This window comes from Aspergillus tanneri (genome assembly GCF_003426965.1).
Source record: "Aspergillus tanneri strain NIH1004 chromosome Unknown AapTan_1_pilon_pilon_pilon, whole genome shotgun sequence".
NCBI classification, from domain to species: domain Eukaryota; kingdom Fungi; phylum Ascomycota; class Eurotiomycetes; order Eurotiales; family Aspergillaceae; genus Aspergillus; species Aspergillus tanneri.
Genome location: NW_022984628.1, coordinates 3,770,372 through 3,791,838, shown reverse-complemented (window position 1 = coordinate 3,791,838; position 21,467 = coordinate 3,770,372). Strand labels below are relative to the sequence as shown.

The 21,467-nt window shown below is 47.8% G+C and overlaps 9 protein-coding genes across 9 annotated transcripts; 5 read left to right on the top strand and 4 right to left on the bottom strand.

Moving 5' to 3' along the window:
- Positions 1–370: 370 nt before the first annotated feature.
- On the bottom strand, positions 371–2,432 carry TYR1 (prephenate dehydrogenase (NADP(+)); the record flags this gene model as incomplete). The annotated part of the gene is made up of 6 exons (XM_033567924.1): positions 371–538; positions 629–760; positions 834–1,433; positions 1,493–1,766; positions 1,887–1,946; positions 2,371–2,432. 6 exons carry the CDS (start codon positions 2,430–2,432, stop codon positions 371–373), a joined length of 1,296 nt encoding a protein of 431 aa, XP_033429919.1.
- A 405-nt stretch (positions 2,433–2,837) lies between these two features.
- RPS14 (40S ribosomal protein uS11) lies at positions 2,838–3,552 on the top strand (the record flags this gene model as incomplete). The annotated part of the gene is made up of 4 exons (XM_033567923.1): positions 2,838–2,907; positions 2,964–3,036; positions 3,172–3,332; positions 3,401–3,552. The coding sequence occupies 4 exons, from the start codon at positions 2,838–2,840 to the stop codon at positions 3,550–3,552; spliced, it is 456 nt and encodes a 151-aa protein (XP_033429918.1).
- Positions 3,553–4,317: 765 nt separating this feature from the next.
- Positions 4,318–5,727, top strand: ATNIH1004_003243 (AAR2 splicing factor family protein; the record flags this gene model as incomplete). The annotated part of the gene is made up of 1 exon (XM_033567922.1): positions 4,318–5,727. The coding sequence occupies one exon, from the start codon at positions 4,318–4,320 to the stop codon at positions 5,725–5,727; it is 1,410 nt and encodes a 469-aa protein (XP_033429917.1).
- Positions 5,728–6,090: 363 nt separating this feature from the next.
- ATNIH1004_003242 (branched-chain amino acid aminotransferase, cytosolic) lies at positions 6,091–7,435 on the bottom strand (the record flags this gene model as incomplete). Its single annotated transcript, XM_033567921.1, has 3 exons — positions 6,091–6,276; positions 6,352–6,953; positions 7,021–7,435. The coding sequence occupies 3 exons, from the start codon at positions 7,433–7,435 to the stop codon at positions 6,091–6,093; spliced, it is 1,203 nt and encodes a 400-aa protein (XP_033429916.1).
- Positions 7,436–11,026: 3,591 nt separating this feature from the next.
- On the top strand, positions 11,027–13,023 carry ATNIH1004_003241 (putative C6 transcription factor; the record flags this gene model as incomplete). The annotated part of the gene is made up of 6 exons (XM_033567920.1): positions 11,027–11,038; positions 11,108–11,701; positions 11,754–11,905; positions 11,952–12,131; positions 12,184–12,537; positions 12,597–13,023. 6 exons carry the CDS (start codon positions 11,027–11,029, stop codon positions 13,021–13,023), a joined length of 1,719 nt encoding a protein of 572 aa, XP_033429915.1.
- A 1,552-nt stretch (positions 13,024–14,575) lies between these two features.
- Positions 14,576–16,167, top strand: EIF3L (putative eukaryotic translation initiation factor 3 subunit EifCl; the record flags this gene model as incomplete). The annotated part of the gene is made up of 2 exons (XM_033567919.1): positions 14,576–14,884; positions 15,046–16,167. 2 exons carry the CDS (start codon positions 14,576–14,578, stop codon positions 16,165–16,167), a joined length of 1,431 nt encoding a protein of 476 aa, XP_033429914.1.
- A 723-nt stretch (positions 16,168–16,890) lies between these two features.
- On the bottom strand, positions 16,891–17,968 carry ATNIH1004_003239 (HesB/IscA family protein; the record flags this gene model as incomplete). Its single annotated transcript, XM_033567918.1, has 2 exons — positions 16,891–17,262; positions 17,639–17,968. The coding sequence occupies 2 exons, from the start codon at positions 17,966–17,968 to the stop codon at positions 16,891–16,893; spliced, it is 702 nt and encodes a 233-aa protein (XP_033429913.1).
- Positions 17,969–18,656: 688 nt separating this feature from the next.
- bna5-1 (kynureninase) lies at positions 18,657–20,321 on the top strand (the record flags this gene model as incomplete). The annotated part of the gene is made up of 4 exons (XM_033567917.1): positions 18,657–18,846; positions 18,907–19,253; positions 19,321–19,804; positions 19,879–20,321. 4 exons carry the CDS (start codon positions 18,657–18,659, stop codon positions 20,319–20,321), a joined length of 1,464 nt encoding a protein of 487 aa, XP_033429912.1.
- Positions 20,322–20,719: 398 nt separating this feature from the next.
- Positions 20,720–21,455, bottom strand: ATNIH1004_003237 (ER membrane protein complex subunit 4; the record flags this gene model as incomplete). Its single annotated transcript, XM_033567916.1, has 3 exons — positions 20,720–20,798; positions 20,881–21,233; positions 21,318–21,455. The coding sequence occupies 3 exons, from the start codon at positions 21,453–21,455 to the stop codon at positions 20,720–20,722; spliced, it is 570 nt and encodes a 189-aa protein (XP_033429911.1).
- Positions 21,456–21,467: the final 12 nt, after the last annotated feature.

The window sequence follows — 21,467 nt, the reverse complement described above, 5'->3', positions numbered from 1 at the left end:
GAACATGTCCACGAATATGTGGATATTATCCTGGTTGACTTAAATTTTAGATTTCCTATACTCTAAGGCTGGGCATTGGCCTATTTGCTTGGTTCCCCTTACCGTAGGCATAGGCAACCAACAGTGTTACGGAACTATGTACTAACCATAGGAGTGACAATGCAAATCTATTATTCCATCCTAGTGAACCCAAAAACAGTGACCATAAATCCGAAAGAAGATAAAGACTGGAAACATAATAAAAAGATAACCCATAAGTCCACCGCTGAGTCATTGAACGCCTTCCCGATCTAGGAGTGACCTTCGTTTTTTTTTTAAGAAAATGCATCCAACAAGTAATCATCTAGTCATAATGACTCTGATTTCCATCTTAGGACTGTCCTGTAGTAGGGGCAGTAGTCTTTTCAAGGATCGTCTTCATCATCTCGTTGCCGACCTTGACGGCTTCGGGGAACCGAGGAGCAAAGTAAGACTGGATCCTCTCAAACCGGTCACGATAAGACTCGAAATTGCCAAATGAAACACAGTCAGACCAAGCCTAGGAGTTACATATATTTTGTTAGTTTTCTGTGCGCCAGCTGTGCATGTATATATTTAGAGCTGCTTGATAGATTAATTAATTGCTTACCCGGGCTGCAAAGGTGAATTCTAGATCATCGGATCGGAATGTGCTGTCGTCAATCGCGGTATCACATGCCTCTTCGAGAAGGTCCGGATTGCGGAAAAGGTACTCTGTGACACCGAGCCACAAACGGAAGAGCTAGATTGTAAGAAGCACACCGGTAAGCAAAGTGCTGGCAGCAGTCGCATAGGTTTCAGCTAGGTTCACCCACAGGCGTGGAACAGATAATATGGTCGTATGGGACGATTCCCAATTTAGACCAGCAGTCAACAATGGCTAACAGACTCAGGTGGTTGTTCGGTGGAGTCTCCTCACGCGGCCGATTCGATAGAGAGAACTGGTCCAAAACCTCATCTTTCAGTAACAGATCCTGACCTTCGGTGCCTGCCTGGAAAACAGCATCGCCTGCTGATCGGACACGGCGTTTGAGTTCCTCCCGGCGTCCCTCAATCATCAGCTTGTACAGCTCGGTCACAGATTCGGCATACTGGCGGATCTGTTCCTTCGCGGCCGGGTTGAGGATCGCTAGACCCGCATAAACATGCCATTTGTTCGAGTATATGCGCAAGGTGATGTTGATTTTGACGTTCTCGATTCCTCCCACCCAGCGGGAGATCTCCCAGGGGAACTGTTTGTTTGCGTGCCATGCAGTTCCCATGCTAAGGAACGCCGCGTGCGTAACTGCCTGGGTATCTGCTGTGATGCGATCATGCATTTCGCCGGTAAGATAGACGTACTTGGAGTTAAAGCACGAAAGTACCTCTTCCACGAATCGGAGACTCTCGTCCGATGCCCGATGCTGTATCAAGACCTGGAACAAAACAATATGTTATTCCTATGCCAACCACCACTGCTCAACACACAGCATACCAGTGGTTGTCCTTTGGGGTTGACTTTAGGGCCATGGAGTGAATGGCAAGATACAATTTCTACATCCGAGGGAAGATGCCTATCGAACGCGGACAACTCGGGAGCCTTGCAGGACGTTTGGCCGCCAACAATAGCACCGACCTTGGTAGCTTTTCGTTTTTTTTTCCATGAGTCAGCCACCGTTTGGAGGAAAGCGGCGGTAGCCTTTGGTTTTGACAACAACATACATGGGCCATATTCTGCCACTACCTTATCAATAACACCGGCCTCTACACTGTAAATAATGAAATCGCTAATCCTTGATACCAGGTGTCCATTCGGATAGATAGTAACACCTTGCTATATATACGATGAGTTTTAAAAACAGCACGAGCTGTGAGCACAAACAACGTACTTGAGAATCGAATTCTTTTTCAAGTTCTCAAAGCTATCGGGCTTGTCACAAGCATTAATCCTTTAAAGACAACTGTAGTTAGTAGAAGGCCAAACCAAACCTGTCAGGTAGACAATCAAAAAATATAATGGAAGCCCTGAAACTTGCGAAGTTAGCCGGTGATCACAAGACAGCAAGCATTTAAAGTGATTCATGCGAATAGTTTATTTGGTTTTCAGACAAAGAAAAGTAAGGTAGCGAGTTTTTTACATCATTGACAGCCCAGGGGTCACAACCACACCAGAATGATATGAAAGCTATTCCCAGACCATGCTCGAGCCAAATGCACTCAAGTCATCCTCCAAATGATAAAATAGGTAAACAACAGAAGGGATGAATCTTACCTATGAGTGATAAAGACAGCATTCCAAAACAAATTGGCAACGATGCAAGAGAAAGAGTGAGATATTACCTCCACCCTGCTTGGCTTAGTAATTGGGCATACATCTTGCCCATGTCACCCATGCCTATGATGCCAATCATGGCGGTTTCCTTGGTGATGCCCATGTTGACCTAAAATCTTGCGACAGTTAGGGAAAGATGGCTATGCACTAGATTACAACCAGAATAAAGTGATAGTCCAGCAGGATACACGACAGGACCCAACCACGGACACTGAAGATGATAATCCCTCGTTTCCTTGAGAGTAAACCGGGGGGAGGAACTTGGGGAAAACAAAGAGAAAATTTAAATAGCCGTTGAAAAGTCCAGCTCACCGCTTCTCGGGCCGACTGACTCGCCGACTGCCTCAGGCTCCAACTCGCTTGGGCCCGCCCGAAAATCAATGCAGAGCCAATCAGAGACCGCCAAACTGCCGGTAGGGCACACACCCACCATTTTCTATCCTCCAAACGGCGTGCCAGGCTCTTCTTTCTCCTTCCCATATTCCATTCCACGACAGCACATCACAAAATGGCTCCCAAGAACAAGACCGCCGCCCCTGCTAAAGAGAACGTCACTCTCGGCCCTCTGGCCGGAGATGGTAAGAAACAGCCCAAATCTCGCTATATGCGCATGTCTAATATGGATGGTTTGTAGGCAAGCTCGTTTTCGGCGTTGCCCGTATCTTTGCCTCTTTCAACGATACCTTCGTCCACGTTACCGATCTCAGGTTCGTTTAAATATACCTTTTTATTGGTGGTGATTACGATGGTTCAATCCATGCAGATTTCCAATTGAAATCGATGTTTGAATATCGGATCTACGAGTTGCAATCAAAGTCAGTTTGCTAATGATTGGAGTACAGTGGTCGCGAAACCATCTGCCGTGTCACCGGTGGTATGAAGGTCAAGGCTGACCGTGACGAGTCTTCTCCCTATGCTGCCATGTTGGCCGCTCAGGACGTTGCTGCCCGCTGCAAGGAGCTCGGCATCAACGCTCTGCACATCAAGATCCGTGCCACTGGTGGTATGTAAAAATGAATATCTTCCATGGAAATGTTATCCGATCAGATGGCTAATCAGGCTTGTTTGCAGGTAACGGCACCAAGACCCCCGGCCCCGGTGCTCAGTCCGCCCTCCGTGCTCTGGCCCGTTCTGGCATGAGAATTGGCAGAATCGAGGACGTCACCCCCACCCCTTCCGACTCTACGCGTCGCAAGGGTGGTCGCCGTGGTCGCCGTCTGTAGATATGTGCGGGTATGTCTTTCATTCCAAACTTTGCGAGCGTTTTGCCATGTTGGAATGGAAGCTACCGGCAGGGTTCTCGCCCTGCGAAAGTGGATGGAATAAACGTGGAGAACGGCATTTATCGCCTGGTCTTCAATTTTTTCATATCTAAAACGGTTCTCTGGTTTGGGATTCTGTAGTTTGTGGCAACTGTGGCAGCTACGCAGGTCAATGTAACTCAAACTGGAACGGTGCAATGTCTTCAACGTAGAAACCTATAATTTAGATATTCTATAGGTATTCATAGTGACAACCTTGTAAATTGGTAGTGGTAAGCATAAAGGAAGCAAAAATTTGTTAAAAGACCAAAATAGGAGCAGTAGTTTAAGGGTGCATTGATTTTTTTTTTTTTTTTTTTTTTTTGATCGGGAACGATAAGCTCAACGACAGAAGTCACAAGTTTCCCCGCCACAATAATGTGATCCGCGACACTTCCAATGTTCTTTAGAGCAGTGATTCCTTATATATTTAAGCACGGCATATAGCCCTCATAGAAAATTAATTTATTTATTTTCTCAGTCCCATTTTAATTCATGTCACTAGCAGTCTTGGTGAACCTCGTCCTGAGTTGACGTCAGTCCGAAATTCCCATTTCGATACACATGACCCCGACATATAGCAAATGCAAATGAATTGGCCTGAATTTCAAAGGATTAAAAGTTCTCTCGGGCTACGCATACCTGGTATGAACAAGGACCATAATCAATAATTCTTCATCCACGAGTATGATGGCCTCTATTTCGCCTTCTCATACCATTCTTTTGCCCCATCTTCCACCGAAGACACTCGTTGGCATCGACCTCATTACTTTCACCTCCACACCGAATTTCCATGGTATTCGAGATCTACCTGCCGGATGGCATTTTCTGTACACAGGGACAACCGAGAGTTTGTCTCTGAGATGTGGTGCATGGTTCTTCGTCGGCGACATCAATGCTGCTGGCAGGCTCGGCGATGAAAAAGCTATGGTCAGCACGACGCGCGGAAATACCGGATCCGAGATCATCGTTTGGAAATGGGATTCTAATACGGAGACACTTATACCATTTTTTGGTAATAGCGACTCGGATATACAGGATGCAATGCGATATAAAGCAAACTTGTCCGCTATTTGGCAACGAGGTGGATTGTTCCAATACCGCAGTCGCGTACCCCCATCTTCGCTATCAAAGCGTACGCCAGAGAACCCGGTACCGGTACAAGACGAGGACGATGAAGAAAACGAAGAAAATAGCAGAAAAGACTGGCAGGATCTGACGGACAGACTTACCCCTGCGCTTCTAACGCGAATCATCGGGGACCCCGATTTGGATGTCGATGACCGGCTTCGATGGATGGTCACCTCTGCTAGTACAGCAAAGAGAGATGACGATGATATTCCAGGCATTAATGACTCCACAGAAGCGACCGATGGTCTCGGAAGGGCTATTGCAGAACAAGATTCCGAGTTCTCCTTTCTTCCTATTAACCTTAAAATAACATGGAGGGAAGGGGCTATTGGACGCGAAAGGACCGAAGCCGCTCAAGATCGATCATGGGCACTAGGGGAATTGGTACATCAGGCTAGTACAAGCCAGGATAGTTTGAGGGAGGCTACTGAGCGCATTGGAGAGACACAGGTGCTGGGGGAGCTGCAATTTACGTTCCTCATGATCCTAACCCTGATGAACTATTCCTGTCTGCAACAATGGAAAAGGTTGCTGGAATTAATCTTAACGTGTCGGATTGCAATCAAGGAGCGAGAATTATTTATGAGAGATGTCCTCAGGTTGCTTTTGCTGCAGCTTCAGCGATGCGATGATGTGGAGGGCGGGCTGTTCGACCTCGATGGAGAAGAAGGGGGAGATTTCCTACGGAAACTATTGGTTAGGTTCAGGAAATCATTATTTGAGGTGGTCGGCGAAAACCATTCACAAGTGAAGGACGAATTCGAGAAGCTCGAGAAATGGGTTAAAGACGAATATGACTGGGAGCTCAACCGCGGGGTGATTGTCCAGCGTGGCATGCTTCAGTTGGAGGATGGAGAGCAGGTCGAGATGGACACGAACGAGGGCGACGAGGACGACGAAATGGGAGAGTATGCGCCAGTTGTGGTAGAACTGGGTGAAGAGGGAGAGGAGATAGGTAAATATTAAACATTACATGCCCAGAAGTAATATATTTCAGGTTTCTGTCGAGTAGCCGAGGCTTATTTGATCCTGGATTTTATTGGGCTCGTAGGATAGATGAGGACAGCCTGCTCAATAGTTCATGCAGCCAGCCATGCAATTTGTCAAGGTAACTCTTCTCCCCTCCCTTCACCTTCACTTCCTCCATACTTCCTTGCAGAAACTCTCTTTCGTGCACCAAAAACGGCGGAACCAAAGAAATAAATAGTCAGGAAGTTCTATAATTCTACTGACTGCTAAAATAAAATGCCTATCTATATACAATGTGGATAAATCACGTCAGATACTGCCCTTGTTTTACACGGAGAGCTGCCTTTTCATTAACCATGTTTATTTCTCAACCTCGCCCTCGATGACATAGCTCCATTCGTGATTCTCCTTGCCATCCTTGCCGTACATGATATCCTCAAGCCAGGACTTAATCAGCGCGGCATATCCCGCACGGTGGGCACCAGTTCCCACCATATCCATGCGAACATCACCATTTCCGATGATCTTGACGGGAGAAACGAAATACTAGTAAAAAGGTTTGGGTCAGCACCGTCAGTGTCACCATAACGACGAAGAAAATGGTTTGGGGAGAATGCTTACAGCGGTGCCACAGACGAATGCCTCCACAATACGTCCTTCTTTCCAGGCCTTTTCAATATCGCCGATGGTGAACGTCTTCTCGATAACCTCGACCGGGGCAAGAGATCCAGAGGACTTGACCAACTGCGTGCGAGCCAGTTCAAGAACACTGCGGCGGGTGATACCAGGGAGGATGAGCTGGTTCTCCAACGGAGCCGTCACAAGTTCCAGTTTTCCCGTTCCCTTGTTTTCCCAGACAATGAAGAAATTGCTGGCACCCGCCTCGGTCACCTGACGGTCCTCGCCGAACAGCCACAGAACCTGATCGAACCCAAGACTTTGGGCTTTGCCGTGAGTAGCCAACGAAGGGCCATAGTTGGCTCCCAGTTTTGCGTAACCAAAACCACCGGGCCAGGCACGGACTGTGTCAGGTTGCGAAGCAAGAAGTTTCAGTCCGGGCTTAGAGCCATCCTCAGGAATCTTCTTGGAAGGATCGGGCCATGGCACCGCAACGATGAAGAGAAGAGCTTCCTTGGGAGTCTGAATACCCAGATGCGGGCCGCTGCCAATCACGGTAGGACGAAGGTACAAAAACTCTCCGGGTCTATTCTTAGGGAGCCAACCTACCGACATTGCGCGTCAGCCAACTAACTGAATGCTGGACCGAAAGAGAGGTGGGGGAATACATACGGGGTCCATCGATCTGTAATAATTTGGCGATCAGATGCTTGAGCACTTCGAATTTGAAACCGGGTAGAGTCGCTCTGAGAGAGCTATTGACTAGTCTCTCTCCGTTGAGGTCCGGCCGGAACAGACGCAGTTTGCCATCATATCCCCGGTACACCTTCATGCCCTCGAAACACTCGGTGGCATAGTGCAAGCAAGAGGCCGTCGGAGGAATGCTCAAGTCCCCATATGGCTTAATCTCGGGAGCCTCCCAACCACCAGCGACAGTCCATCGGGCAGTGACCATATGATCAGTGCAGTAGGAATGGCTCAATTCCTCTGGCGAGCCAGGCGCGGGAACAGGGCGAAGATTTGTCGAGCGGGTGATCTTGACCGCAGAGGCATCAAGCTCTCCCAGAGTAGGCGCGACGGAACCCATGTTGGAGTCGGTTATAGGTATGATGAGTTGAACTGATGCAAAGTTCGAGTGTTTCAGAGAAAATATAAGAGTTTATAGCCGAGACAAAAGGGATGAGTCACTATGGCGATGCGCTAGGAAGGAGCGGAACTGGGTCACAAGTCCAGCGCATTAAGAATTTTGAAATGGGCGATTGGGACTATTGATAAATTCGTATTTCAGGATTGCAGCTGCCCGTATATTACTATTACTACTACCGACTACGGAGCGACGCCAATATGGAGCACTAGCGGGGACAAGAAAACTTTTTTCACGGATCCAAATAATTGCTTGGATGTTGCCATCGATATCCGAACCGCCAGATGCCAATATCTCACGAACAATTGATGACTGAATCCAATTGCTTTGCAAAATTCGAGCGAATGGAGATATGTAATAGGTGGACAAAGCACGCCCTTTGCATGACAGCGTCTATGGTCTTTTTCTGCCGCTTTGGTATCGCCTCTTTGACCCTCGCAGATCAATCTCGTCCTATCCCCCACCGCCTTCTGCCCCTCCTATCAGTCCGACACCGACTTTAACCGTTACGTCCATCAATCTGCACGACGGCCGGGTAGATGCGGCTATGTTCCCGATGTCGGAAATCGCCTCTACAGACGGTTTGCATTCAAAGGCATCATTTCTGGACAATGCCAGGCGCAGAATATGCCCTGGTGTCATACTCATTCTTTCAATATGTCACGTTCATGTCCACTCCTCTCAATCATCCAGTATTTTCAGACAGGGAGTGTTGCCGGTAGATATTCCCTGGATTGCAGAGTCTAAAGAAGCTGGAACGACTCAGAATTAATGTTCGGGGAATTCTAAGCAACCCCATAAAAAATTGGAATCATGGATATTGAAAGAAATACAAATGACCCCCCTTTTGTCTTTGTCTGGTCAAGTTAGTCCAAGACATCGCCGTATATCCAATCTTGACTCTTCAAGTATATCCAGTTGCTTGTAGACAGACAATAAGAGGGGGAAGGGGGGAAACCGAAAAAGTATGAAAATGCTAGATCCAAAGCAGACACCAATTAATTCCCACATTGATAACTACCCCGTATTGTATTAAGTAGAGCCAAGATTTGCTCCTCGAGGCATAGATGTATTGGAAACAAGGATTATATTGCTAAGTACCCGTAACGTTCGTCATAATCCACTCCAACGCATGAAATAAGCTTATATAAGATGATATCAGCCATTCTCAGGCTTCCTTATCTAGGTCTGATAGTCTGACCCGTGCTAATAAATCTTGCAAGAACTGGCTGGTAGATCTTCCCTGGATTGCAGAGTCTAAAGAAGCTGGAACGACTCAGAATTAATGTTCCCATTCTAAGTAACCCCAGATCGTCATCGGCAGTCAAGATATTCAATTCACATAGGGTTTATATAGGGCAGCTACACTCGCATGCTAGATTTCGGTTAGATTAAACAGGGCTCCAGTGGCACTGGATAGGAAGATGCAAGTGGCCAGAGAAAGAAACCCATCGTCGTACGGAGTACACAGAAGGTTCCAGATGCATTAGCTAGTGCAGCGCCCACCTAGAGGTACTGTATGACGTCGATCTTCTCGTCGCAGAGCTCTGAAATCCGAAAAGGGTCTAATTGGATGGAAGTCACCTCCAGGCACATGATAAAATGTGATCCAGTCAGTGCCTACCAGAGGACCGTCGTATCATGTGACTTTCAGTAAACAGTCATCGTCCAACGAAACCATCATGATCTACAGCCCGAGATAAATTCTCAGGCCCAGATAGGACTAGAGAATGGGACGGTGGACTGCGATGTTCCAGTGCTAAGGTGTGCTCGTCATGGGCTTATCATCCCTTTTGCCACTCACCTGTCAGGAATCACGACGTAACCTCCTCTATACTTGTACTACCATATGTCCAAGGCCTCTCTGTATCTCCAGGCCTAATCAACCACCGCCCGTGGCGATAATGAGATTCAACCGCCATATTGGGGTAGATACAGAGTAGAGCCGAATAGACCTCAAAACTTATACATTCCGAGTGGATTACCGGTCGGTAGTCTCTTCCGCCTATTGTATTTCTCATAGCTCGTTGAGGCCCCATGGGTCATTGTCTCTCTACGATCGAACCACTTCTTCCTTGGCCGGGTTAGGTCGCTAGCGATTAGGGACCATCCAACCCCCCGGAATCATTGTTTGCTGAGCTGAGTAGCACATATGCACCGAAGAATTGCCATCGGCCTCGTCATGAAAAATTGACACCCACATGTATTTCACATTTGTATCCACCCAGCATACCTGCCAAGTAGTCTAAAGTGGCACTGGGCCGGTTTCTGCTGCTTTCTGGTCGGTCCAAATCAATGTTAGTCCCGGATGCTTATAGGACGCCCACCGATGGCAGACGGCTCGATGCCTCCCAAGGGTTGTCTCAGCATTTTGTAATGCCAATGGTGAAAACGCAAGGGTCCTGAATTTTCGAAAATTAGCTCGTTTTTCGAGCTTGTTCGGTGCATGACAGGTACCATCTTAAGCTCCTAGCAAATGGAGCAGAAAGTGGGTGCAGCCTCGCCGTTAGTTCCGGAACAGGTGCGCATTGGAAGGCTGTATCCTATATGCCCTGGGATTGATCCGTGAATTGACTTGAGTGAACAGCTGAATTGCATCGCGTCTTGTTTAACCCCGTTCGTTAATAATCCCGCTCTGGCTTCAAAGAATCGGTTCTGATGTTCGTCTTTCTCGCCTGAATTCACCACTCAAATTGCCTCCATATATACGTTAGTAGAGGTTTCAACCCGATCCTTACCTAATTTTACCGATCAATTTACTGCCCTTGAATCATCCAATCGATCGCTATCGGACGGTTCTTCCCCCCCCTTTTCCGAATGTTTTCTTCTTTCCTTCTCCCCTTCCTATAAATTCAATAACTTCTTGGTGGCTCCCTCACTGTCACTGTTGCAGCATCCGCTTAGCAACTTCATGTCTAGGTAATTTTGCTTGTTGGCTTCCGCCAGAGACGCTTCACATCAACCACCAACCACTGAAGCTTGTCACGTGACATACTCACAGAAAGAAAGGTCAGATGGCTGCTGTCTATACCTTCGCACATTACTGCCATCTCGCAAGACACTAGGCCTTTGCAAAACGCGAGTCCAAGGGGAACAGATGCTCTAGCTTCCAGTGTTATCGGTGTGGTTTTTGCAAGCAGCGCCTTCGAATGTCAACTCGAGACAGTAACGCCAGACTATCCGATGGTTTCTTCCCGCATCTCATCAAAACACACACATATGCGACGTGAGGGTCCAGACAAGTCACATGGAATAGTAGGAAGTCATATCTTTCAAAAAATAGACGTGGCCCTTTCAAGATGACCTCGGAAGATCAGGACAGGACTCTTCCAACGCTCGCTCCGTGCCCACGAGGCCCCGTTACGCATCCAGCACCCATAACGAAACCCAGAAAAAACTCCACTGCATGCCTACCTTGTAAGCAAGCAAAGAGAAAGGTAATGCATTTTCGTGGTACCCGATGAGAAGAAGCAGGGAGTTCAAGAGAGAGAGAGAAGGGGGGGGGAGAGAGATCCAGTATTCAGATAGGCCAAGATGAACCCTAAAGTTCGGAGACTTTTTTCGTCTTTGCCTTTGTCGTATTCAGCCACTAACTATTTCTCTTTGGCATAACAGTGTACTGGGCGTCCGTCACCTTGCAAGGCATGTCAGAACACCGAAGCGGAATGTATATTCGATGAAACCCTCGACCTGAGACGTAAAGTCGCCGCCAAACGAACACTTGGAGAGTTGGAGTACTACCGAAGTTTGCTGAAATCTCTGCTGGAGTCGATCAGATCATCCACAGAAGAAAAGCTCCATCACATTTTACATACCATAAGGAACAGTCCCTCCTTAAATGACGTCGCCTCCGTTATAGACGCACCAGCCATAGATAGAAGTGACGTGAGATCAGAAAGTCTTAAAGGCATAAGCAGTGCAGAGGATGCCATCGTGCAACAAGAACGACTGTCAGCAGATGCCCACTCCCGGATAGCATTGGAGAAGCTTTGTGATATGCCACTGTTCCAAGTCCCGGCCAAACCCTGGACAAGAATCACTGTTGACAATCATCTTGTTTCACATTTGGTCTCTTTATACTTCACATGGGACCACCCTCTGTCACAAATTATTGATCAAAATATGTTCCTTGAACATATGAACAAATGCGACACAAGCTCAGAATTTTGCACTCCTCTGCTCGTCAACAGTCTCCTCGCTATGGCAAGTGTATGGTGTCTCCAGTTTCCCACTCTGATCATAAAAATATCTGACAGAAAAGGCCTACTCTGACTTCCCCGAAGTCTTCGCAACCCCAGATGACGTAACCTCAAAAGGCAAACATTTCTATAGCGAGGCTGAGAGGCTGTGGAAAGCCGAAGATGGGCAGGTGTCGTTGACCAATATTCAAGCTGTGACTGTTATGAGCTGTGTGTATGTACACTTAACACATAACATCACCCGGGCTGACGGTATACAGCTTAAAGTTCCAAGCAAAGGATCACGCAAGCTGGTTAATGCTGAGGCAAGCTGTGCAGCTTTCACAAGATTTTGGGATGTTCCAAGTCCCAAGGACTGGCCATCAAGAGTGGAAGAAGACACATATTAATGTTCAATATGCCGGGATTACAACGGCTTGGGGGATCTTTGCTCTGAACTCGTACGCAATTTGTGTCATACGCTCATGAACCCCTCTAATCAAGTCGTTGCAGGCAGATGTCCTTGGAATTGAGTAAGGTTGCAAACCTTGAACGCCCGCGATTTAGACTATTTATGAGGGAAAAATTTGATGTCGACGTTGAGTGGGCACCATATCCCAGCTCAAACAAAACAGAATATGCCAAGAAGCCCGCTTTACTCCGTTCCGTTATGGTGCAAATGACAGAGCTAATTGAAATAATTGTGGAGATCCAAGATTTGTTGTTTGATAAGTCACTGGACTTAGGGATTGACGACATGTGGACAGCGGCGAACAAGTTGTATATCCGCCTAGGGTCGTGGCTGGAAAGACTACCAGATTTCTTGCAGGTGGACGAGGAGCAGATCCCACAGGTTCTGTTCTTGCAGTAAGAATGAACCTGGGTACTAATTGCCGAGGAAAGAAGGATATTAACAGCGGCTGTAGCATAAAATACCACCACACAATAATCGTATTGTCCAGATTCTTTTTGAGACACGAAAAATACGGAAGGTCGTCGCATTCATCCGAGATTGGGCAAGTTCGGTCAACCCAGCTTCAATCAGCTAACCAAATCACTCGATGCCTTCGTGTTCAGCATGCCTCCTATGGGCTTCGACATATACCACGGCAGATGCTCGAGCCCACCAATGACAGTGCCCTTGCCATGCTAGTTGCCTTAGAGCACGAAGAGTTCCAAGAGTCGTTTATAGATTCATTGCGGTTTCTGATCGCCTTTAGCAAAAGGCTCCCCCAGGCCCGAGATATGGTGCGTAATATTGAAGAGACGGCTAGGGAATTGAAAATTCTATTGCCATTAGAGGCCAGTGCGGTGCTCGATCATAGAGAATTAGAATCCTCTCAATGGCTGTGACCTGAGTTACCGCGGTAAATATACCCCGATTCCTACTCAACAAAACTCCGCTGTCAAGTGTATGCTAACGCGTCTAATAGATTGAACCAATTCATCTGTGGCTATAGCAAGGGACGTTCGGTTCCGCGTGAAGTAAACGGCGAGAAGGATGTGTCGCTCGAAGGAGTACCGGGGGTCGGCGTCATCGATAAACTGTCAGCGATACTAGAAGACCGGTTATCAAAACATCATTATGAATTGAAAACACGATTGGTTAGAATCTGAGCCAGCATGGTTGGTCACCTGTCATGTCTGCCAGAACAGCAGAAATCCCTACGTTCTCTCTGTGACCTGTATGCAGAAAATGAAAGAGATTGTCGGCAATTAGACTGGAGCGAAGTCCAGGATCGGTTTTCTATGCCAGTGAACTCTGGGTTGATCGAGATTCCAGGGAGAACATGTCAAGACAAGAGATAGGCAGGGTGGCAAAAGAAGAGGGAGTATAGGTTAACAACGAGGTCTTTCCATGGATACTAACTCCGTAGAGCGCCTTCTAACTTTGGGGGCACCTAAAAGGAGCTGTCGGCCAACCAGTGCCCGTGGATACGTTTTCCGGTCAATACCAGCACCTCAATTCTTCCCTAGGGAAGATCAGCATACATCTTCGACAGCAAATTTGATGGTATGCCATGGAGTCTTCTGTCGCGTGTAGGCAAGGAAATTGCAGGTCCTGAGTCTCTGGTTAAGCCCAATTTACATTCTTGTAACTTTTACTGTGCCCCTGGTTTTTTACCTGCTCCTAGTACATACCCACCAGCAGTTTCGCTTATGGATACTTAGATAGCTGCTGGGTCGCTGCAAGAGTATAGCCTGGGGCCTACTTCTTGTACTTAAAATAATGAAAGATGACAGAAATAAATAATAAATAACAATTCTTAGACTGTAACATCCTATTCTTGTATCCGCTTCTGAGTTCCATTGTGAGGCGATTCTACTCTGAGCCCACTCTAGAAGCCTCCCTACGCTCCATATTCTACATCCTTCAATAAACTACAGGGAGTCGAAATTTTCTCATTTATGCAGCATCCTAAGTAGGTCAGGTTCAAGGTCAGGTTCAAGGTCAGGTGGATAAAGGTCTACTATGGACATGTGGATTTGAGTATTATGGCCAAGGAACCAAAGCATCAGGAATACAACTAGATGTCTAGAGATTCCAACCCATATGTAGGCTATATGTTCAATTACCCGAGTGCTCAGGTAGCAGACAGCTCGAAATTACTCAGAATTGTTGATAGAGAATGAATGATACTTGCGTGCTTCGTTCCTCAAGAAAACATCCGATTACATCAGCATATCTGTATAGCTGACTCATCCGTCGCTCTTATGCGCTGATAAGATAAGCACAAACCGTCCAAGCGAAAACCCTCAAAATTCGACGCCGAAACTATTGAAATCCCACACGCCGACGCCGAGTAGCTACTCCAGACGACGCGCTCTGCCCCCCTCTCACTAACCCCATCGACCGCTTGCTTGATACTTTGCACCGTCTCCGCGGACCTTTTTTCTTCTCAACATGTCCTACGAAGAGCGCGCCAACGCGCATCCCAACTTGGGCGACGAGTCCGATGTGGAGGAGGAAGCGCTCGTCAATGACTACCGCGAGCAAGTCAACTTCGATGATGGCATGAGTGATCTGGACAGGACAACATCACTTGGAGCTGGCTCTCAGACGCAAGATCTCCAGGCTCAGCTCGCTGCTGCTGCCACCCCGCTTGAATACCAGGCTACGCTGGAGACTAAGTTCGCAAGCTACGACAACTACTGCAGTCTTTTCCATTACATCTTGAACTCGGATGGACCTGTGGAATTGGAGGTTCCTTCTGTATGTTTCCCTTCCTTTTGTCTACTTCTCTACGGGAATGCAACTTTCCAAACCTTGGGGGGGGGGTACCCAAAATGTCATCGGTGATGTGGGCGACGAGTTTCGCTTTTTTTTGCTTTTTGTCACACGGTACTAATCGGTCCTCTTTCTCTGTTATATAGTACTACTGGGCCTGGGATGTGATCGACGAGTTTATCTACCAGTTCGAGTCGTTCTGCCGCTACCGTAACCGGGTCGCGCGCAGCGGCTCCAACGAGGAAGAGGCACAGCTTCTCCGCGAGAACCCGAATACGTGGGGTTGCTACTCTGTGCTCAATGTCCTTTATTCTCTCATCCAACGATCGCAGATCAACGAGCAATTGGCTGCCATCAAGCGTGGCGAGGACCCCGTGGCTTTTGCTGGAGAATATGGCTCTCGCCCACTCTACAAGATGTTGGGGTACTTTTCGATCATTGGGCTGTTGCGTGTCCACTGCCTGCTGGGTGACTTCAGTCTGGCCCTCAAGACCCTCGACGATATTGAGATGAACAAGAAGGCTATGTTCGCCCGTGTCATGGCCGCTCACTTTACCACCTATTACTATGTGGGTTTCTCGTACATGATGATGCGCCGGTACGGCGACGCCATCCGCATGTTTAGCCACATCCTGGTGTATGTTTCCCGGACCAAGAACTTCCAGAAGGGTGGCAACAGCTACGATGCCATCGCCAAGAAGAACGACCAGATGTACGCCCTGATCGCCATCTGTGTCGCCCTCCACCCCACCCGTCTCGATGACACCATCCACTCCGCTCTGCGTGAAAAGTACGGCGAGCAGCTCAACCGTCTTCAGCACGGCGGTCCCGATGCCCTTCCTCTCTTCGAGGAGCTCTTCCGCTCCGCCTGCCCCAAGTTCATCAACCCCACTCCTCCTGACTTCGACAACCCGTCTGTCAACGTGGATCCGGTCGATCACCACACGGCTATCTTCATGGACGAGGTCAAGAACACTCTGTACAACCCTACCATCCGCTCATACCTGAAGCTCTACACGACTATGGATCTGAAGAAGCTTGCTGGGTTCCTGGAGGTCGAGCCCGAGAAGCTCCGCTCTTGGCTGTTGGTGAACAAGCAACGTAGCCGACAGGTGCGCTGGGTTGAGGGTGGCCTTTTGGAGGGCGAGCCGGTCAATGCCAACGACCTGGATTATGCTCTCGAGAACGACCTGATTCACGTCAGCGAGACCAAAGCCGGACGACGCCTGGTGGATTGGTATCTGAGAAACCTTGCCCGTGTCTACTAAACTGTCCCAGCTGCATATTCTTGAAAATTGTGCGCAAGGGATCGAAAATGAGATACGTCATGACTATACACAGACCATCTTGGTTTCCCGAGCGGGAGCCGTCGGACACAGAGGTATCAAGCCGTTGAAAGGAGGACTGGATGTGCAGATTGAAAGACGATACGTGGAAGGGCCACGATAACTAGTATTGTTGAAAAGAGAATCTGTGTTGATTATCTACGTACACGAAAACTCTCTAACTGCCCCGCAAAATCATGGTGTCTTCTCATTTTGCCTTTCTTTACGTTCATATGTTGTTTCCCTGTTCATGTTATTTTTCTTTTCTTATCTCCTTTTTTTATTATTTTTTTCCTCTCCAGGTTACCCAAACTTAGGCCTGCTCGGGTCACGGGTTCGGCTTGGTTTCAAAACAAATCTCGAGGCTTGTTGGAGGCGTATTCATTGCTTGTACTTCCTGGTTTAGTTGTTGTGTTACTCGGCATGTCTGACTGTGTTGATCAGCACAAAGGGATCTAAAGGAGAGAGAGGACACCGTGGTAGAGTTTCGCATGATGAAATAGATGATGACATTTATCACTAAAACTCTGTCGATGGAGTCAATCGTTGAAAAGCGGGGTATAACTATGTAGGCATTATTCTATCTGTACTAACATGCAACTATGATACACAGGTTGGGGCATAATGACAGGGAGACGATGCGTCAAGACCAAGCCCATCGTCAATCTAATCACTGACATCGAAGCTGGTCCCACAGCCACAGTTACTGGTTGCTCGCGGGTTATCAATAATCTTGAACTGGCTCCCGATCAGTTCCATCGTATAGTCCACCGTGCTTCCAGACAAAAGCTCCAACGAAGGTTCATCCATGACCACCTTGGCCTCGCCAGCTCCCGAAGCTGCGACCTCTTCATGCGAGTACTCAGCCTCAAATACTGTATCGTCTTCCGGGTCAATCTTCGAAGCAGCCTCAAGCGACATCATATATTGAAACCCATGGCAGCCTCCGCTGGTCACCGTGATTCGGAGGTGATGGTAGGGATTCTCTTCCTTGGTCGGCGACGGAGAGGATGACGGGTCGGTAATTTCTCGGAGACGCTGTTCCAAATAGTTTTAGACAGAAAAATAGACAATAATAACTATAACATCAAAAATCAAAAAAAAAAAAAAAAAAAAGGGAAAAAAGACATACAACAGCCGGGATTCGCTGGTGGTCACCCACCCAACTACTAACCGGCCGGCGTGTGGCTTAAGTACGGCTGAGCGGACGGGAAGCCCTGTTTTCCACACCCTGTGGTCGTATGTATTTGTTTCTTTCTCGTCGGGACCTTTATAGGCGCAACCCTTCGAGTTGCCGCTCTTCCGAGGTCAACCGATGTCATTGCCCGAAACTCCCGCCAGCAAGCCAGTAAACTACAGCCATCGCTCCTCGCAGAACTTGGTATAAGGGATCGAAAAAAGAATATTGACCTACCTCTGCAGCACGAGGAGATATATTGACCATCAGCGTATTTCCGTCTTCGCCGGTTCTTGGGTTCAGGGTAGTTTTGGTGGCCCGTCGGATAGGCGAAGATGAAAAGACACGACGTTGGGAGGGAGCGCAGAAAAGTGATGCAGAACTGGATGCGAGTGTGTCCCTAGGAGTCTGAGTCGTTTTCGATTGGAGCCGCGCAGGAAATAACAGCGAGTCGCAAAAGGATGAGGACAAGCTCGTAACCGGTCTTGAGGACGAGAAGGCAGAGATCACCGTCCGACGAGGTCGCGATAACCGTCGGGCAGTAGAGGATAGTATCGGGCAAGACATATTTCCACCAGGCCACTTCTTTCTTTCAGGAACGATTGTCTGAGGAAAGATCGGGAAGTCTGGGCTCTTTCTAGCAATTATGGTTTGGATTAGTTAACTTTATATGTCAATTGTTAGTCAGAGTGTTTGCGCATGACGCCATTGGTTGATAGGTGTCGGAAAGCAGCGGCAGAATCAATGGCGGGGAAGAACTACGTGGGTTTGGTTTTGTTCGATTTGCAATATCCATGGTATAATTTTGGTTTTTAAAGTGTTATTGCTGCTCAACCTGCTGGCTGAGTTATACATATACTCAATACTACGGGTTTCCTACCCTGCGGTGCCTGGTAATCACGTGTAGCGGTCGGACTGAGATATATATTCTCCGATGGTAAGTGGGTTTCATTAGATATCTAGTGACTACCACGTAAATTACGGTGAGTAGCTTTTGCATATGCATAATAACGCTGCAGTCCCGGTATATCATTGCCGGACTTCTGCTAACATACGTAAAAAGCCAACGTACTAGAGAAAGTCCAATTTCCATGTGGTATACTACACTGCAATTCCGTCCGCTTGTTCCTGCCCAGATCCAAGCCATCATTCTATTCTATTCTCGGCACGGTGGGACCTCAATAGCGCAACTCATTGAGTTGAACTACTTCCTGGGGATTACATCAGTGTGCACTTGAACGGTCCAGTCGGCAACATGGCTTTTCAATTAATACCTCAAGATGGCATGAAGAGACCTCCACTTCCCTACCAGGACGATATTAGGGCCTTCACCAAGGAATATGCAGAAGCCCTCGATGCACGGGATCCTCTGCGTCAATTCAGAGATGAGTTTATCATCCCCTCCAAACCGGATCTGAAGAGACTATCGTTGGCTGTTAATGACAGTGAGTGAGATCTCTTATGGCCTCCTACTGTAGTACATTCGCTGACAAAGTAGTGCCTAGAATCCGATGACTCTTCCGATCCACGATGTATCTATCTGTGTGGTAACTCGCTCGGGGTGCAGCCTCGCAGCATACGGAAATATATCGAGCATTACCTGCGAACCTGGGCAATCAAAGGCGTAACGGGGCATTTTACACCTCATGATGATCAGTTGCTTCCCCCGTTTGTTGATGTGGATGAGGCCGGGGCAAAACTTATGGCTCCAATCGTTGGTGCACTCCAGAGCGAGGTCGCGGTCATGGGTACCCTGACAGCCAATCTGCACCTGTTAATGGCAAGCTTTTACAGGCCCACTCGGGACAGGTATAAGGTCATTATCGAAGGCAAAGCCTTCCCAAGTGATCATGTAGGCTTCTCAGGTCCACCTTTCTCATTGAAGGAATGAGAGTCACGTACTAATGCTTGGTATGTAGTATGCAGTTGAATCCCAAATAAAGCATCATAATCTGGACCCCAAGGACGCATTGGTTCTCATCGAGCCAAAAGACACTGCCCGACCTACCCTGACCACGGAGCACATACTCCAGGTGATTGATGCGAACGCATCCAGCACGGCTGTCCTGCTCCTTTCGGCTATCCAATTCTACACTGGCCAGTATTTCGATATAAAAAGGATTACTGCCCATGCTCAATCTAAAGGTATCACTGTAGGTTGGGATTGTGCCCACGCAGCAGGAAACGTTGATTTGCAACTACACGATTGGAACGTGGACTTTGCAGCCTGGTGTACTTATAAATACCTCAACAGTGGACCCGGAGGAATGGCGGCAATGTTTGTCCATGAGAGACATGGAAGAGTAGACATGGACAAAGCTAGCCCTGGTGGTGAACCGTTTCAGCCCCGGTTCTCCGGCTGGTGGGGAGGCGACAAGAAAACCCGGTTCCTCATGAACAACAGTAAGCTCTATCGTCTTATACAAGCAGCCATTGAACTGGGATCTTGTGAGCGAGGATCAGTCTGACTTTGGCAGACTTTCTACCCCAGCCCGGTGCGGCAGGATATCAAGTGTCGAATCCATCTGTGTTGGACATGAATGCAGTAGTGGCATCTCTTGAGATTTTCAACAGAACGTCAATGGCGAAAATCCGCCAAAAGTCTCTGAGTCTCACGGGTTACCTTGAGTATCTGCTCCTGACATATCCTCTTAACACACCGCCGGAGGAGAAGCCCTTTACCATTATCACCCCGTCGGACTCTGCCCAGCGCGGTGCACAGCTCAGTCTGAGACTACAGCCCGGTCTTCTGGACCATGTATTGGAGGTTTTCGAGAAAAATGGAGTCGTTATCGATGAGAGAAAGCCAGATGTTATTAGGGTTGCGCCGGCACCTCTATATAACACATATGCAGATGTGCGGGAGTTCTGTCAGATATTCTTTACTGCTTGTCGCGAGGCCGTGAAGGCTCGGAAATAATCAAAATCACGTCGGTGGGTTTTCATATTCCACAAGAAAGTGTTCTATAGCCCTTCTAGGACCCATGATCATGGGCGTATGCCCATGGACATCCAGTCAATTACAGGCGTGAAATAAAGGCACCTGCGAGATGATATTATCGACCACTATATTCTGTCGGACTCAGACAGAAGGATATTCCTCGATAGGGGCCACTTCTGCACATGGTATTTTTATTCACCGAAATTGTATCCAATAGCTCCAGTAGATTTGCGAGATAAAAGCTACCTTGCATATTTCATACATGCTCACATTCTTAAATCTAGTGAAGAATAGAACCTGAATAAGTATCACTATTAGATCAACTGTTCTCACTATTTCTTTTTATATGCCCCCCTGTCATTCCCAAGCAGCGTTCCTCATGATTCAAACGCAAAATAAGTTCGTTCCAGCGGTTGTCGCTCCGACTCCCAAGCTAGCCAGTCCGACCTCGTCGTTCTATTGTATTACAAACATATTAGCAATTCGCAGAGCGACACCTCAAACGCAGAGAGGTATGAATGGAATCCGGAGCACGTACGGTAGAAGACCCATCGCATTCACCTTCCACACCCCCAGTCCCAACAATACCAGTTGCATCAAGACATACACCGCCTTGACTGCAAGAAGCTTTCCTCTTGTTCCTTCCGTGTCAAACTTGGCAAATGCCATGTTGGTGTTTATAATTCCTTGGATGGGTGTCTTGAAGAGCATAAACACCATCATGATACTGAAGATCTGGAGACTGTTTCCGGACATATACATCATGATTGCGTTCATCGGGATCTGTTTTGAGGGCGCAAGAGCGATCTCCCATGCCTTTTTCAGCTTAAGTGTGTCGGTTTCAACGGGTTTGGGTGCGGAAGACGTCGGTGCTGCCTGCTGCTGAGTTCGCTATTTCATGGCCGGGTTAGAAGATATGTCATATACAATAGATGTAGAGATGGACGCAGCTGGAAAGAAGCGATAACCACGTACGTTTCTGCCTTCTTTGCGACTGGCAAAGCCTGGAGGGTCGGGAATACTGGTTTTGGATTTGGAAGGAAGTGGCATGGGGGAATTCAAGTCCACGACCCATTTCGGCGGTGGAACGGGTTTGAGAGGTTTAGTGTCCATGATGATAGAGTA